Source organism: Psittacula echo (assembly GCF_963264785.1).
Source record: "Psittacula echo genome assembly, chromosome: 4".
In the NCBI taxonomy this organism is placed as follows: domain Eukaryota; kingdom Metazoa; phylum Chordata; class Aves; order Psittaciformes; family Psittacidae; genus Psittacula; species Psittacula echo.
The window spans coordinates 82383718-82400846 of record NC_137738.1 but is presented as its reverse complement, the minus strand read 5'-3'; the positions used below and the strand labels follow the sequence as shown (position 1 = coordinate 82400846).

Below are 17129 nucleotides of genomic sequence, written 5' to 3'. Positions count from 1 at the left end.
TAACTGTCAACACACAATAATTACATATAATGTCATATGATCTGGTATGTGCAATTTAGTGTTTTATTAAACAAATACAGTAGCTAACCAAAATCTGATTGCTGACAATGGGAAATTACATTAAAGCGTACGTTTCTATGGCAATTACTGGTCATCTGAAATTATATATGCTCTAAAACATAATGCAGAAAATTATCTTCTTGTGAAATAAGAAATACAATAGAAATAAAGTTAAGGGACATGTTTATTTTGGAGCTTTCTGCAAGCAAAATTGCTTTGATACAAAATGAGTTCAATGATACAGTGCTACCATCCACTCAAGCAAAAGAAAACCTCACATTTACATGAATGCACTTTATATTGATATTCTTACAGAATAATAGTTCAGATATCCAGAATGTGTCTGGCCTCATTGAAAGCAATGGCACAGAAATGCTGCAAGGTATTGGAGTATCATATTACTGGCAAGTGCTTAATTAACTCTGTGAGTTCTCTGAGAGATGCTGTATAAATAAGGGTACTTTGAAAGTGCGTTTGTATTCCTTAGTATTTTTGCCATACATCCTTTAGTGTTTGTTTAGTTAGCTCAAAATGTGTAATTGTGTCTTTTGGCTTTTTAGTATTCTCTTTTTCTTTTTTAAAGAAAAATTATGAGGTATCCTTTACTGTTAACTAATGACATAGTGATAGGCCTATTTTTTTGAGGTTGCAGAGACTTACTGTACATTCGGTACACTGTACATTCAGCAATTATTTTTAGTGTACTTTCTACACATTACTGTGTACAACTGTTAGTTTACATTAAAACTCTTCCCCCTTCTCACAGGATATGGCAAAACCAAAACCAAAATCTGACAAAAATTATACACATAAAATAAGAAGACAAATACACAAATAAGGCCATCTGCAGAATTAAAAATCCACCTCTTGCGATATTTCACAATAATTTCTACATAATATTTTACATCTTACGAACTTAAATACTTAATGCAAAAAGAAAAGACCTTTATGGAGCCAATCATATTATCTCTTCAAGGACTTGTCTAGTTTGCTGGCTAGTGGCCTTCTCTGGGGAGTTGGAATTTTGGAAGGCTTGGCTGATCCTGGCCGAGAACCTGCTCGGGGTGTCGGTCTGCTTGTGGCAGGAACAGTCTCTGACGTATCCGAGCACACAGACTGGATTTCTGAAATGTCAAAGTCAGATGCATCACTGCCACGGCGGCTGCTTGACCTGCTGCCAGCCTTGCTTCCTGCTCGGCTTCCAGGTCTGCTTGGAGTTCTTCTGGTTTCTAGAGAGAGAGAATATATCCATCAGTATTGGAGGTAAGGATGGAAAGGGTGTGTAGGTCTTTGCTAGGTCTTTGGCAACCCTGAATGTTCCTCATTGCATAAACTAAACTTCTCTGCCAGGCAAGCTAGATGATGCCATACCTCCCACTAAAGAGAAGGAAATGTGAGATCAAATGCTGAGCCATAGTTAATTTGTCACTAGCACATCTCATTAAAAATGTATTATCCTGGCAACTTTTCTTTGCTCACTAAAAACACATTGTATATTCACTCAACAGCCAGAGCCTTTCTTTCCACTGCCATTTTCTCAGCTGTGAATTGAAAGAATTCGGTATCTGGCCTCTTCATGCATTCAGGATTTCTTAATGTATGTACCTTTTTTAAAAAAGGTCAAACCCATACAGTTGAAAGCTGTAAGTAAACAAGGGCAGAGTATACATTCTTCCAAAGAAAGGGCTGAGTAAATGAGCTCTCAGCAATCCTGCTAAAGTGAATGCCTGCCCAGACAATGTGCCATGAAGACAAAACCACAACAAAGAATCTGTAACAGAAGATCATTAATGTGCTTTTTTCATAATTATCCTGCTACTTATTGAATATTTTTGATCTTAACAAATCTTGTTCCCTGTACGCATGAAGAACATAAAAGTTGAAACTGGAATCTTAGGTGGCTCTTGTTTCATATCACCTATAAAAGACCATGTACTCTTTGAACAGGATTTTCCAGTACTGCTCAGTATGCTTTACAGAGCTTAAAATGTGAGGGAAAGCCAGTAAAGCTATCTTCTGTTCTAACCATCCAGCCCTTTCCCTTATAGATGCTCTGAGGATCCTGAAAGAGCACAGCTTCACTGCTTTCTATTTTCATATACTCTTTTTAAAATCTCTATGGGATATTCCATTACTGAGGTAATTTACAGCTGCTCTCCACAGTTCTTCTTTCTCAAGGAATGGCCAAGTCATGATTAAGTGACCACCTTGTTCCATCACAGTGAACACTGTGAAGAACTGAACCTTTTAAGTAAATGCTTCTTCCCTAGCTCCTTAGGCAGGTACACTGGAGATACCATTGTCAAGAAGACTGCAGTCATGAATTTGCACATCCTGAGCTGAATGTACTGGCTGTGCAACCATGTAAACAGAGGACCATTACCCTGATTATGTGCACCCTTAGCCATACTAAGGTAGGACTTTCACTCCTTCCCATCCACCTGACATCTCCCTCATACCCTAACATGACCCTAAGCATTCAGGTGGAAAACAAAGCAAGTGGCAGATCAAGCCCTGAAGTAAAGACACTCACCTGCAAACTGAGCTCTAACTCTGGTAGCTGCTGTTGACAGGATGCCACTGTCTTCTCCAGAGTGGAAACCCTTCCCTGATAGATATCCCGGCAGTCTGAGCTTACTTCCTTGAATTGGTGTTCCCTATGCAAAAGGAAAAAAAGAAAAAAAAAAAAAGAAAAAAGAAAAAAAGGTTTTTTTTTCTGGTTGTCACTACTGAAGACAAGGTCTGGCTGGTATTAGGTAGCTCATAGCGTAGAATATGATCATCATAACAACATTCACTGCAAATCTGAAATACTGGTTTGAGTCACTACAACATTTTTCACAATGTGAAATTTTAGCAGTTAATATTTGATGTAGTCCAAATGTCAAACAACAAAATCACTTTAACAGTCTGCTTGATATTAACCCTTTAGCATTCTTTATGCATATTTCAATGCATATGAAGAAAGAAAAGTACTACCTTCTTGTAATTAGTAAAGCATGTAAGATTAGTTGATGGTACATGACTTAAATATAGACAAGTAGTGGAGGTTTTACGTCTGCATAGCTTGACTTTCAACCATTCTGACACTGGTTATAGGTAATGAAAATATTTGTTTCAATTTTACAAATATTTTGAAGGCAAAATAAAACTACTGAATTTCAAAGCCTCTTGCACGAAAAAAAGACATAAGGCTAATTTAGAAAGTTTTCTTGTTCTCAATATATTGTCTGAAATGTCTCTACTCCACAAGTTGACCCCTGCCTGCTTTCTCAGTTTTGAAATAAAATGAGTCTCGATTTACAATCTATCTGCCCCAAATAGGACAATTTCTTTCAAAGCCACAAGAATTAAATCCTCAAATCTCAAAAAGCATGTAGAATGTAAGATAGGAGGTGCATGCATATAAAACCACAGTATCCATATTAATTTAATGAACACAAAAATACTAAGTAAATATCCAATACAATGAACAAACATTGCAGTGATGAATGTGGCATGGTGAGTGGCCTGTATACTGGCATTGTGTGTTCTGTGCCTTTGATCTCCATAAAATGGTGGGGTAGAATTAGTTACTGAGGGAAGGATCCCAATTACTTCCACTTCTGCACCTTGTGCAAGGCACTGGGACAGATTCATTGGTGCAAGAACAGATCAAGCTTATTCTTAACATTTGCCCTAAACTTATATGCAGTCTACATGTAAAATGAATAACCATTTTCTTGGGCAGAAAATGCTGCAGAATGCCTCAGAAATTCACTGCAACCTACCCTACCCTACTTGTTCCATTTATAATCTTAAACCATGGTGGTTTACATAAAAGAAACTCGCTGGCAGCTGTAAGAGCAGGTAATAAATACAGTGCCCCCATCTGAAATTAACACCAACTGCTTTCACCTCATTGTAATTTGATGAAAACAACATCTTTCCACATCTATAAACCCTTTTAAGTACCATCAATTAATCTTACAATCAGCTAAGAGTAAAGAAATAGAGGAATATATTAGAAACTGAAACTGACTCAACTCTGTGCTGTTGTTACTTATTCTAAGCAACAGCCCTATGTGCTTGAAGTGCTGTATATATACGCAAGCCTGCAGTGTGCACAGGAAAGGCACCCACTGTCACAGAAGGAGGGAGTGAAAAGTTCGTTATGCATCTTTGAGCAAAGCCACACTGAGGTCATGTAAACCCAGCACCAGAAGGTGTCACATGAATAGCAATAGGCATCAAAATGCAGACTGGTGAAAAGCAGATACAAGAGAGGTGATGGTGGCACAAGCTTCCCCTCCTCTCTGAGCTCTCCGTCTAACCCAAGGCAAGAGTAATTCCTACAAGTGACAAGTCAGCCTGCAGCCTGATCCAGCTGCAGTCTTTTCACTGACTGTAATGACATGAGAGGAGACACTCTGGCTTCAGGCCCATTCAAGTTTTTGTCATACAACTTAAATGCTGGCACAATCCTAATTGTTACAGCAGCAATTTCTATGCAAGTCCTGGGCTGGAAATAAGACCAAAGCTCATTTCCTGTTAATCATCAAACAGCTATCTTGTTAGAGCAACGATTGGTCTCTACCCCCCTAAACAAAACCTCCAGTTGTTGGAAACATTAGCTGGGAGGAGTGGCTGACACGCCAGAAGGCTGTGCTGCCATCCAGCGAGACCTGGACAGGCTGGAGAGTTGGGCTGTGAAAAATGTGATGAAATATAACAAGGGGAAGTGTAGAGTGTTACATCTGGGTAGGAACAACCTCAGGTTCCAGTACAGGTTGGGGAATAACCTATTAGAGAGCAGTGTAGGGGAAAGGGACCTGGGGGTCCTGGTGGACAGCAGGATGACCATGAGCCAGCAATGTGCCCTTGTGGCCAGGAAGGCCAATGGCATCCTGGGGTGTATTAGAAGAGGGGTGGTCAGTAGGTCAAGAGAGGTCCTCCTTCCCCTCTACTCTGCCCTGGTGAGACCACATCTGGGATATTGTGTCCAGTTCTGGGCCCCTCAGTTCAAGAAGGACAGGGACCTGCTGGAGAGAGTCCAGTGCAGGGCAACTAAGATGATTAAGGGAGTGGAGCATCTCCCTTATGAGGAAAGGCTGAGGGAGCTGGGTCTCTTTAGTTTGGAGAAGAGGAGACTGAGGGGTGACCTTATTAGTGTATATAAATATATAAAGGGTGAGTGTCACGAGGATGGAGCCAGGCTCTTCTCAATGGCAAACAATGATAGGACAAGGGGTAATGGGTACAAACTGGAACACAAGAGGTTCCACTTAAACTTGAGAAGAAACTTCTTCTCAGTGAGGGTGACAGAACACTGGAACAGGCTGCCCAGGGGGGTTGTGGAGTCTCCTTCTCTGGAGACATTCAAAACCCGCCTGGACGCCTTCCTGTGTAACCTTATCTAGGTGTTCCTGCTCTGGCGGGGGGATTGGACTAGATGATCTTTTGAGGTCCTTTCCAATTCCCAATATTCTGTGATTCTGTGTGAAACATTTACGTATCACAGTCAGTCTTTTGTGCCATCTTCTTCACAGTGATTGGGTATTTCTTTATTTAGTGGTTTTGCACTGGAGATCATGATTTTTCCTACTTTTCCACATTTGCTCAACCAGTTCATTGCACACTGATTTATTAACCATTTGCACTTTAAACACGAATTCATTGAGGCTGAGTTTTCCTGAAAGTCAAAAATCATAACAAACAGAACATCAAAAAAAAAAAAAAAAAAGACTTGTGAAGAAAAAATAAGGAAAGAAATAATTTGACAAAGCTCTAAAACAAACACAATGCATTAATATGCCAAAGATGTTGCAGTTCTGAAGCACTGAAACTCTAGTGGCTGTTAGTTAGGTGACAGTTTTAGTGAAGGAAGGTCATTAGACTAGAATCTCTGTCCTTACTGTACCTCTGCAGATGACCCTTGATAGTCTGAGGATTCTGGTGGCTTAGAAGGAGTTGACGTTTTGCTGTTTGTCAACCATGGTTTACCATAGTTGCGTGTTAAATGATGGGGTGTCTGTATGAAACAATGGTAAATCAAAATATGAAGGACAGTAGATGGAAAACAATGTCATGGAGAAGGATACCCAGGTTGTCACAGGGAGATCAAATCTTATAATAGAAGTAAAAACTTAGCAGAAAGAAAAGCTGATGATAAATATTCTGAAACAAAGTGATGGCAGAACTTATTTTTTAAATTAAATGGAGAGCTTCACTGCTCTTTCAGAGCAACTCCCAAATTGCCAGTTAGCTCATGTGGTACCTTATACATAAAGAATTCTTCTCTTCCTGTGTCATAAATAAGCAGTAGAGGAAATACACTGAAAAGACTTCTCAGATCCTCCCCAGAGTATGAAATAAAATTGAGATAGTTCTTCCTTATCAGCTAGGAGAAGCACCAGTATTGTTGGAGCAAGTGAGAAAAAAAATAACCAATCTGTTAACCCAGATGTATTTTTGTTTGTTTCTCCTTACCTTTGGCGTACTTGTAGCAACTGCTTGTGGAGCAGCTGCCTGGCCAGCCTGACTTGACAGAGAAGTAGATCTATTGGGAGAGGCACCCCTTGAAGAAGGTCGTGACCTACGGCCCCTTGGTCGGAAAGCTGCCATGCTCTGACTGGCACCATCTGCCAAAATGAACTTTTCACGCAGCTCCACGTTTGTCCTCCCTTTAGCTGCAGCAAAGAGAGGTGTTCATTTAGTCAGACAGGAAAATTATCACAAAGTGGTTTATAGTAATTTTTGCCATGCCAACTCCAACACATTTTAACAATAAATAAAATGCATTACTGTGTAATGCATTTATTTTGGACACAGAAGAGTTATGTGCAGAACTCACTTATTCTAATACTTTATGCCAGCAGGAATGAACCACTGTCAAAGGAAGTCAGCGTGATAATGGAATGCTCAATGTGCTAAATCATTGTTAATCAATCAACTATTAATACATAGACACAATCTGATGAGCACTTTTGCTAACTCTACAGCTACTCATAATAAATAATACTTGCTTGGATGTTCCAGAAGAAATTGCTAAGTATAAATTACAGGAAAGCAGCAAATATATTTATTCGAAACTATGTAGTTATGTAGTTTGGCAACATGCAATGAGGAACATAAAATCCAAACTATGATGAGGTAATTAGTGGCTAAGCACTCACACACACAAACACACATATGAGATAATGTTCTGCAACAATAGATGCAAGACATGTTAGGATTTAACTGTGTCAGTGTGAATGACAATTGGTTTTGAAACACTCTTAAAGCGTGTCAAAAAAAAAACCGCTTGCAAAGCACCAGCCCATGTAGGAACACATTAAGCTAAATGTGATGGGTGAAGCATATTGTTAAAAGTATATATATTTAAAAAGTGGGAAGGAAATGAAGAGAGAGGAGAAGAGGAGGAGAGGGAGACAAAGAGAGGGGTTTGCCAACCTATAGTAGGCTGAGTGGTAATTGAAGAGTTTGATTCCGAACGTAACATTTTACTCCCGTGATGATGAACTAGAAAAAATGACACAGGACATGGGTCACATTAAAGAAAATCGTTAGCAAGAGAAGAAATCAAGTACAGCAGCTGCATATGCAAGAGACTCGGAGCACCAGGCCAAAGACAGGACTCAGAGCAAAAGCTGCCCCTAAGTGCTCTGAGGTGAGTTCTCAAAGGTCTCCTAGGCAAAAAAGGAAATAGCACTTGGACAGACTCGGCTGCAGTCCCAAGTATATGTCTGTAACAATGGTATTTATCTGCTGACATAAAGAAGTAATAAAAGCTTTCTACAGATATTCCATATAACTAGGTCAAATAATTTTAAAGCTGTTTATGACAACACTCCTTTGAAATGTGATTTAACTGAATACATGAGAAGTTCTTGGTGCGAATGAAGATTTTCTAGCTGAAGTGCTTAAGGAAAAGTCTGAAACTGCACCACTGACATTAATGACTACTTTGTACCACTGACTTCAACAAGACAAGGATTAGGTATCAATGCACAATGTCCAGTGTCCACATGTTTTTGCAGAGATTAGCATTCCTTTAGACCCACTGTGGTGACTTTCTCATCTGCTCAGGTATTTCCATGAAAAAACGATAAAGTACTATAGAAAATACTATACAGATACATAGAATACAAGGTTTATTAAAAAGAGGGGATAAAGTTCCAAAGAACTCTTAATCTGAGGACAGTAATAAGGAATTATAATTAATGAGACAGTTATTAAGTACTGTATCTCTCAGTGTCAACCCAAATGGGAATTACACCGGTCTACCTGTCAATAGGCCTGAGAAAACGCTTGGGATACATCAAAACTAATGAATGAAGTCACATATTTTGAGGCACATTTCATTTCCCACTACCCTCCACTTTCGAGAAACAAGAGTAGAAAGCTCTAAAGGATGCAGGCATAAATGACTTTCCTATAGTAGTAGGTGCAGAATCAGGTGCTAAGTTTCAGTTAATACCAGTGGTCCATTGCCAATGAATGTAGTGTTACCATTACATTTCTGTAATAAACAATGTATGTAATATGTTGGTAAGCAAAAGGACTATTTCTATTACTGCTTAAAAACTCAGATGTCATCATAAGGCTATGACAGCTCTTTTATGATACTATAATAAATTTTATGGTTACCTTTTAAGCCTGTAGATAAAGGTTTCTAGGCCTTAGGAGCACACTGTCAGCCCTTAAGAGGTTTTCTGGTCGCTTCTTTTCGGATTTAATGAGAGATTGCAGTAGCTTCTTTTTGGATTTAACATCCTTGAACTTAGTATGACAATTGATACAAATACAAGCTCTCCACCCTCTCAAGGTTTCTATCATACTGTTTGGAAACCCTGGTCCCAAATCAAAAGCTCTGTGAGATAGCTGACGCTGGATTAAAGTCTACAGGACAGTTGATGTCTGTCTTCACTAGCTCACTTGCCTCTCCTGAAATCCTCTGTGATGTTCTTGTGCTATTACAATATTGTGATCCTACAGAACTCCCAAAAGATAAAAACACAGTAAATTTAATGCTACTAGCTAATGTAGAGAATTACTTACTTAGAGATTATCAGCTCACTTTGAACATCGTTATTATTATATTCACTGCAGTTTTACTACTCTGGCTACTATTTGGCTTGTATCTCTCCAGCTCGCTTCACAAATGGCTTTTTTCATATCTCAAACTGCTTCTCCAAGAACAGTGTCAGAGTCTACTTTCCCACAACAGAAGTAGGCTTTCTCACAAACTAAGATGTCATTACATTGCTGTGTACTGATAAAACAATGCACTGGATACAATGATGTGGAGGCATGGTGACAGAGTGCTCCCTGCTTCTCCAGAGCCCAAAGTCATCCTGACCAGAGAATTTTCCACTTGCTATATACAAGGCTCAGAGCTCTGCAAAGTGGTTCTGGGGAGGATGACAACGACAAGACAGAGCCACAAAGGCAGAGCCTGAAAGCCTGGGCGCAACCACTGGGCAGAGGAGGTTTTATTGTTGTCGTTTTTACTCTTTGATTCAATTTCCTTATTTTGAATTACTGCCTTAAAATTTCTCTCTTGTGGAGGAGGTTTTATTGGACATTTCTCTGTGCTATTTCTGCCAAAGTCATACAAGCAGCTTATGTGTCATACACTCTATCTGGGTCAAGATCAGTTCTTATTTACAATATTTTAATGCTGGAGGAACTGTGCATGAGACACCACAATTGTTCTAGACATACATCAGTGCAACTGAACAGGATCTCAACCATGAGATTTAAAGTTTACAAAAAACAGATCATTATGTGACATTTGGTGAGATGATGTTTACAGAACTGCCATTTTATACAATTCAATCTTCATCTCAAGACAATGAACGGTGATTGTATCCAAATAATTGCCTGTATGTCCATTTTAACAGTTTTGTTACATACCCCTGCAAGGATCATTTTTCACTAAGAACTCATCGAGTGCCATCCAGCCACCTCCAACACGAACCATGACTGTACTTCTTAGGATACGAACAAGACGCAGTTGTTGAGAATCTCCAAACTGCAACAAAAGCCAAACAATAATCTGAGGTTCTCAGTCATTCAGATGTAGTTCAGCACTGACAGGTTAAGAATTAGACACTTTAAAAAGTTTATTTTGATATTTAATTATTAGTAAATGCTAAAAATCAGATTTATTTATGCAGATTATTAAAGCTGTTAAGATTTCAAATCAGATGCTGCTGCATTAATCCAAAGGAGATGTCAGGACGGTAAGAAAGAACCTCAGGTTTAATTTTATGCTTGATTCTCAAATGTCTGAGCTCATAAAGGAAGTAAAATTAGTAACACATTATTTAATTTGTTATGATTGGTGTTTGTGTAAATTAATGAAGACATTTTCATTATCTCACTGTTAAGATCTTAAGCAAACTCTCTTCTGCAACAGTCTAGATTTTAATGTCAGCTGAAAGGAAGGTAGCTTTACTTTAAACAATCAATATGTGGGCTGGAAAATCAATGCATTACAAGCGTTGCACAGTTCTATCAATTGATTCACTTATAGGAATATTTTCATGTATAGCATTGATGCTGGTCACCTACAGTGAGGTGCATGGAGAGAAGGGAACATCAAAGAAGCAATGAATGATCGATAGCTATCATTACTGTCCTTTGTCCTTTATTATTTTCCTTTGTTATAAACCGTTTTGTCACTCTTCTGTCTACACATCAAGGTTCTTCACAGTACAGAGATGCACAAAAAACTGCTTCATACTACCTCTAGTACTAGCCCATTCTTCATTAGGGCTGATGGCCAGGCCTAACATATGTTTTGCTCTTGAAACCTGTATAACAAAACCTATGCAGTATCTCTGTCCAAATCCAGATCAAATAAAACATGACCAAAATGATGACCCCATAATCTCATGAAAACTAACCAGAAGAATTCAGTACTTTTTAGCCAATGCCACTAACACATTTATTTTTGTATTGGATCATGGGGCCAACTGCAGTGCACTCTCACACCATCATACAGAGCACTTACTGAAACCGAAAGAAGTCAAATACAACTCCTTGGGATAATCTTTGAACTCTGGAGAAGGCTGGCCATAGTTCAACTGTACCTACTTGCTCCCATGAGGGGACTGAAATGCTTTAAATGCAAACCACACAAACATGCTCCCTGCTTGTAAAATAACTTTAGTTGTTTGGTACTACTTAAGCCAAGAAGAGAGAGTTAAGTTTAAAGGAATATTACTTTTAGGAACCAAACAAAAGCAAAGTTGCCACTTAATAATAAATTTTGTGTTATATGAACATTCACATGAGCATTATTCATAAGGGCTTTTTAATAATGCATTCAATATGTGCTGAAGAAAGAACCGTTTGATATATGTAGATCAAAGTCTAAAAAAAAAAAATCATATCTAAATTGACGTTGTTTATTTTCATTGCCTTGTTTCTGGAGCATTTTTTCTAGAGGTTCTAAAGATACTTTTTTCTTGCCTGTATTTTTCCCCATCCTACCTTAATTCCGCGGTTAGGCCCCATCAGACAACTATGTAAAGGATCAGATACAGTGGGGCTCCTGGAAAGTAACACAGGTATCTATCAAAAGCATTTTTCCTAATGGTAACTCAGTCCATTTCCTTCTTAAAATAGACTGGATACCAACTTTCCTTGAACGGGAAAAATTATTGTTTCAAATAATCAGAGGTAAAAACATAAATGAAGTCTAGTTTAATCTACAAAAATGCCTGTTCTTCACAACAGCCATAAAACTTTACTGTCACTAGAGAAGCCTCAGCTAACTTGCTATAGGTTCTTTTTGCCCATTTCAAAAATATGTATTTAATGATTCACTGTGTTAGTACATAAAATGCCAACAATCACCTAGGTTCCTGATCAATCTGCATAATTTGCATACTGATGAAAACAAAAGTATCTTTTGCCTAATGGGCAATAAATAAGTGATATGACATTGGGATCTGCTTACTCTTATTAGCCTTTAAAAAATGCAACACAGAATTTTGAAGCATTCCACTATAAACCTGAAAACGGATAAAATAATAGTAATTCTAAAATTGCAGTTTAATGCAATTGCTCAAGATTTTTTACTATTGGAATTGCTGCTGACCATTATTTGGTTCCTTTAAAAGTAATCTCCTTAATGAGGAAAATGGCCAAAGAAAGGGTATGAGGGATTAAAGAGAAGGGTTCCTAAGACAAGTAATGCTCCATAGCATATAAAGAAATACCACAGCTGACCAGCAATGAATTAGCTGAAGATGAAAGGATGGCAAGACAACTAATCATTGCAAGCTTAAACCACTATGCGTTAGGAAAAATAAAAAGAAAATAAAAAAAGAAACTGCATAACACATTCCACTGGTTTATACCTGATTTCCCAGGAAGAACTGATAAGAAATGAAAAATGGAAGAAAGACACGATTAGTTTACAGGAAATTCTCTATATGATTCTAGAACACATGCAAACTAACACATTAGACATTCTAAATAAAGAATCTACTTCAGAGATGAGCAGGTAGCTAGCCATCCAGAGACTGAATACTAGAAAATATTCAAGGCCTTTGTCGCCTTCCCATTGCTGTTTCTGTGGTCTTTTAAATTAATCTACAAGTATTTAGTAATCTCTCTTAGCCAAATATTGAATATTTCATCTGAAATTGTTCTGGTTATTGAATCTAGAGCTGGCAGATCTTTTTCTACAATGTGATATATATTTTCCCATGACCTAAATTTTTTCTGCAGATTTTTAATGCATTTCTTACACTTCAGAAGGAACAGTGTGCTCCAATGAAACAACAAGGGAGGATAAAAGTGATTAAATGTGCTTGGTAAAAGATCTTTGAAGTGTAACACAGTACCACAGGAAAATATCACTCACTGTTTTTATAGAAATAATAGAAAATCAACTATGGTTTAAACACTTCGGGTATCCAGGCAGAAAGATTGGCTTTTAAGGAGCTGTTGTATGTATGCATGCAAGTGTGTGTGCGGCTAGCTTTAAAAAAATTCCCATACACTGAAAACAGGCTTCAGTAATTTCAGTGAAAATAAATACAAGCAGCAGTATTTTCCCATATTTTTCACCTCTGTTCTCTAACAAGAAAAAACCCATAAAATTTAGAAAAGCTTAAAGAAAGAAATCTGTCATTATCATATAAAAATCCTGCAAATTAATATAGTCTCATTTGTTGCATAAAACATGTCTTATGAAGAATCTTTAAGCTTAAAGAACTAAGAAGGTCCTTAGAAGACTTACCCTGTACTTGTTATCCCCAATCTGCTCCACTTGAAACCGTTTTGCACATTTACATTTAGCTACCTGTCTTGTAACCTGCAAAAAACCACAAGTGGAGAATTATTTTACTGCAAGTAACACATTTCTAAAGATCTGTGTAGATGGTAAACTTCAAATTATATAGGAGTTAAAATTAAATTAATTATTAGAAAACATGACCCTCATAGAACACAGCATGATCTAAGAAAGCAGAGAATATACCTCATCTTCAATTTTGTCAGCATCCGTGAGAGGTTTGTATGCATCCTTGTTTGGATGAAGAGCTGCTACAAATTCATAATAGTCAATATATCCATCACCATCTCTATCAAAAATATCTGCAACAGCACTCATTTCAAGTCGGCTTGTTGGGAATTCTGTAAGGGAAAGACAGCAACAAAAGCTAAGGTTTTTGGCTTTCCAATCCCACTACAACAAAAGGCTTTAGCACACATATTATAAGGCTTTTAGACGCTAGGTGACAAATAATGCTTATAAAAAACCAAGGACATTCAAAAGAGTGAAGTAATCTTTCTGGAAAAAAATAATATTGTATTTCCAGTGTTATCTAGATATTGGATTAAAATAAGTATCACAGAGTGGCTTGAAGAGAGACACAGTGAGGGCGCATATTAAACTGTAAGACATATGTATACTTTTTTCTTTAACATTTTGACCTTCAAAGTGCATAAAGTACCACAAATTAACAAGACAAATTATTAGTGGGGAAAGCCCAAGTGAGACTTTCACTGTAAATCTGGAATGCAAGGTCTTCCCACTGCAGAAACATGCATGGTGTTTTGTGAAATCCTTCTTTAAATGGAGTTCACAGCAGCAGAATGTTAACCCACACAGAGATTCTCTACAAAATAGTTAAAGAAAATTTCAGCATGGTGAACAAGGATTATATCATGAGTATTCAGCAGTTATAAGTTGATACCAACTGAGTTAAATGAGTAACTTAGTGATATCAGGATTTTTTTTACCAACTTCTGTCAATTCATGCAAAACAGCAATGTCCAAGTACAGTGACAATATTACTGTATTTCCTAAAGCAGGGGGAAAATAAACACACTACAATATTCTCAAACAGAATAACTTTAACATGAGATGCTAAAAGCAGCACAATTCTGAATCTGCACTACGCAAAGCAGAAGTCTCCATGATCTGAAGATAAAGGACTATTTTAAGTAGTAGGCTCTCATCTGTCAGTTGCTAAAGGGTAATACAATCACACAAAGACATGATGTGGAAGGACTACATTAAACCAACTGTGCATACCTAAGGAATACCAATCCATCAGAAAAACTAGGAAAAGTCCCTTCCTAGTTTGATTGAGATTTTGATCCTCATTATGCAGGTATATGAATATGGTCATGGTACATGGAAACACTAGTTTCAGAAATTACACAATTTCCTTCTATTATCAAAATTACTCCATGTAAGTTCTTTAATCAAAATCTTATGAACATACGAACTGACTTTGAAAATTACAGGTTTTATATAAGATACATTTTACTATTTTTATTGGTCTATGAAAAGTAATTGCTAAAGTGGCCAGTATACTGTAGGAATGACAGTCTGAGTCCAGCAAACTATTAATTAGCCAATAATATAAATATGACATTTGTAATCTGATTCAGAATGTAACAGAACAAGAAAGAGGTTCTAGAATCTAGAAATATTTAAAACAATCATAATTAGTGACTTCAAAAGGGTAATCTCTGACCGTCTAACACAGAAAATTGCATAGGGTACACTATATACAGTAAGACTTCATGAGAGATTTGTTCCATGTTCAACATTAATTTTAAAACTTACTTGAAGAAAGAATTCCATCGATAAATTCTTGCCTTGTTATCTTTCCATCCTGATCTTTATCAATCCTTCTAAAGAAGTCCATCACACGAGACTTCTTATGGTTCATCCATCGCATGTATTTTTTCCTCCAAATATCAAAATCAAAGTTGGCAAATTCTCTCAGCTTAATAAAAAAGAGAAAGAACTTCTTTCAGTTGAAATTAATCAGTCTAGAAAAAAATCAGTGAGGCAGATACCAATTGCATTCTTTTGAATACCTGGTTCTTTGGGGACCTATATGGACATTGTAAACATCTTAACTTCTCACATGTAAAATGAGAATGACAGCTTTTAAAGAATGTTAAATCACGTGTATCAGTGTTTTCAGTTAACTGTATTGTACGGTATAAAACAACAAATATGGAGGTAGTTTACAGTATTCACAGTATTGATAATCTAATTATGGTAATGATTTTGTTTACACTAAATCAGGGTAAACAAAATTAAGCAAAAAATTATGTATATTCTGTACAGTCCTTTTCTGACCTCTTCAAGTCTGTCCAAGGCATCATTAAGTTTTCTCCTTCTTTCCAAGGCCAGAAGCCAGACTTGCTGCCATTTGCTGACTAGAAGGTTTACCCGTGGATTCTTGGTTTCAATTTGTGCCTGAGCTGCCGAAGGATATATGCCTGGTGTTGGGGAACGCTTTCCTATTAAAATGACAAAATGTGTATTTTCACCCAGTTCAAACAAAACAAACATTCACACAAAAGGTATTTGACCTTCGCAAAACTACTCCTTCCTGTCCCAAATCAAATGTCCATATCCTACTGATTCCATCTAACGGGATTTTGTTTTAACCATTGCTGGGGAAGGACAGCATTGTGGTTAAAGTACCTTTTGTCTAGCCAGAAGCAGCTAGTAGTGGCTGCACTAGTGAAGCTGCAGGTTCAATTAAATATCTGCAAGCCTCTCAGAGAGTTGCAAAGTAAATAACTTGATTTTAGAAGCAGGTTCAATGTATGGGTAAGTATAAAACATAATGGGTAAGCATATGTAAAAATACAAAAAGCAATTTCCTCACCTGATTCACCTTCCATTCAACTTCACTGAACACACTTTCTAATTGAATACATATAATTTCCATAGACAGTAAGAGCAAAAATTTTGTCTCTGCATCTTTATGTAAAAGAAGTTGTTTGCAGTTTCAGATAATGGTATATTTGCAAAGACTTAGCAAGTGCACACTCTTGAAAGCTTAACAGCACATGAAAGCTGTATGCTTTAAAAATAGGTATTCAAGAGGTATAGCACAAAATTTAAAAATACAAGTCTGCTATGAGAAATTTCCTTACAATTAAAAATGAGAATTAGAAAAATCAGCCAGGAGAATTTCACCCTGTTTCACTAAAAGACAATCAAACCTATCAGATTATTAGTAATCTGCTATCTTTATAGATAGAGCAATGTCCCAAAATACTTCATTACTTACTTCCTGCTCTCCCCTTATCAAGGACAGGAATATGAGATTGTACTGGAGTGGGTTCAAGTGCCTTTCTTTTGTAGGTCTTTGTAACTTTATCCACATCAGGTTGCTTTCTGGTCATTTCCTCCATGAATGTCTGCAATAGATAGAGGTGGTTTTAATTAGTAATACGCAGAAGTGACCACAGAAATGAAAAACACATACAACAGCAAAACACTAAAGTTACAAGAATGGCACAGAAAGTCTCTTAAAATGTCAGCTTCACAAAAAATACAGACAGTCTTTGTAGGCAAGAAAAATTGGCAGTATAAGCTTTTAAGACCACTATAGCCTGGCTGTTAAAGGAAGGCTAAATCTGAAAAAAGTTTGTCATACTCCTTTATTAACTGTGTATGGTGAGGTGATGTATAAAGGAATTCTAACTCTGAATACTCAGGTGTTCCCTGCTGTCCAGACTGCAGTTCATAGAAGTGAAACAGCTTTTATGTGTAAGCTGGGGTAAGTCTATCCGTATTCACTGCACCA

General features: G+C 37.3%; 1 protein-coding gene across 1 annotated transcript in view; it reads right to left on the bottom strand.

Annotated features, from left to right (window-relative positions):
• Window positions 1-1023: 1023 nt before the first annotated feature.
• DST (dystonin) overlaps window positions 1024-17129 on the bottom strand; it is a gene marked incomplete at both ends in the record, with an annotated part of 299020 nt that continues 282914 nt past the window's right edge. The window contains 11 exons of the mRNA XM_080615920.1: window positions 1024-1289; window positions 2594-2717; window positions 5960-6070; window positions 6529-6728; window positions 9958-10075; window positions 12414-12431; window positions 13301-13375; window positions 13541-13695; window positions 15140-15302; window positions 15665-15828; window positions 16611-16740. Of these exons, the coding sequence (XP_080472046.1) occupies window positions 1024-1289; window positions 2594-2717; window positions 5960-6070; window positions 6529-6728; window positions 9958-10075; window positions 12414-12431; window positions 13301-13375; window positions 13541-13695; window positions 15140-15302; window positions 15665-15828; window positions 16611-16740 (1524 nt within the window). The remainder of the gene's footprint in view (window positions 1290-2593; window positions 2718-5959; window positions 6071-6528; window positions 6729-9957; window positions 10076-12413; window positions 12432-13300; window positions 13376-13540; window positions 13696-15139; window positions 15303-15664; window positions 15829-16610; window positions 16741-17129) is intronic.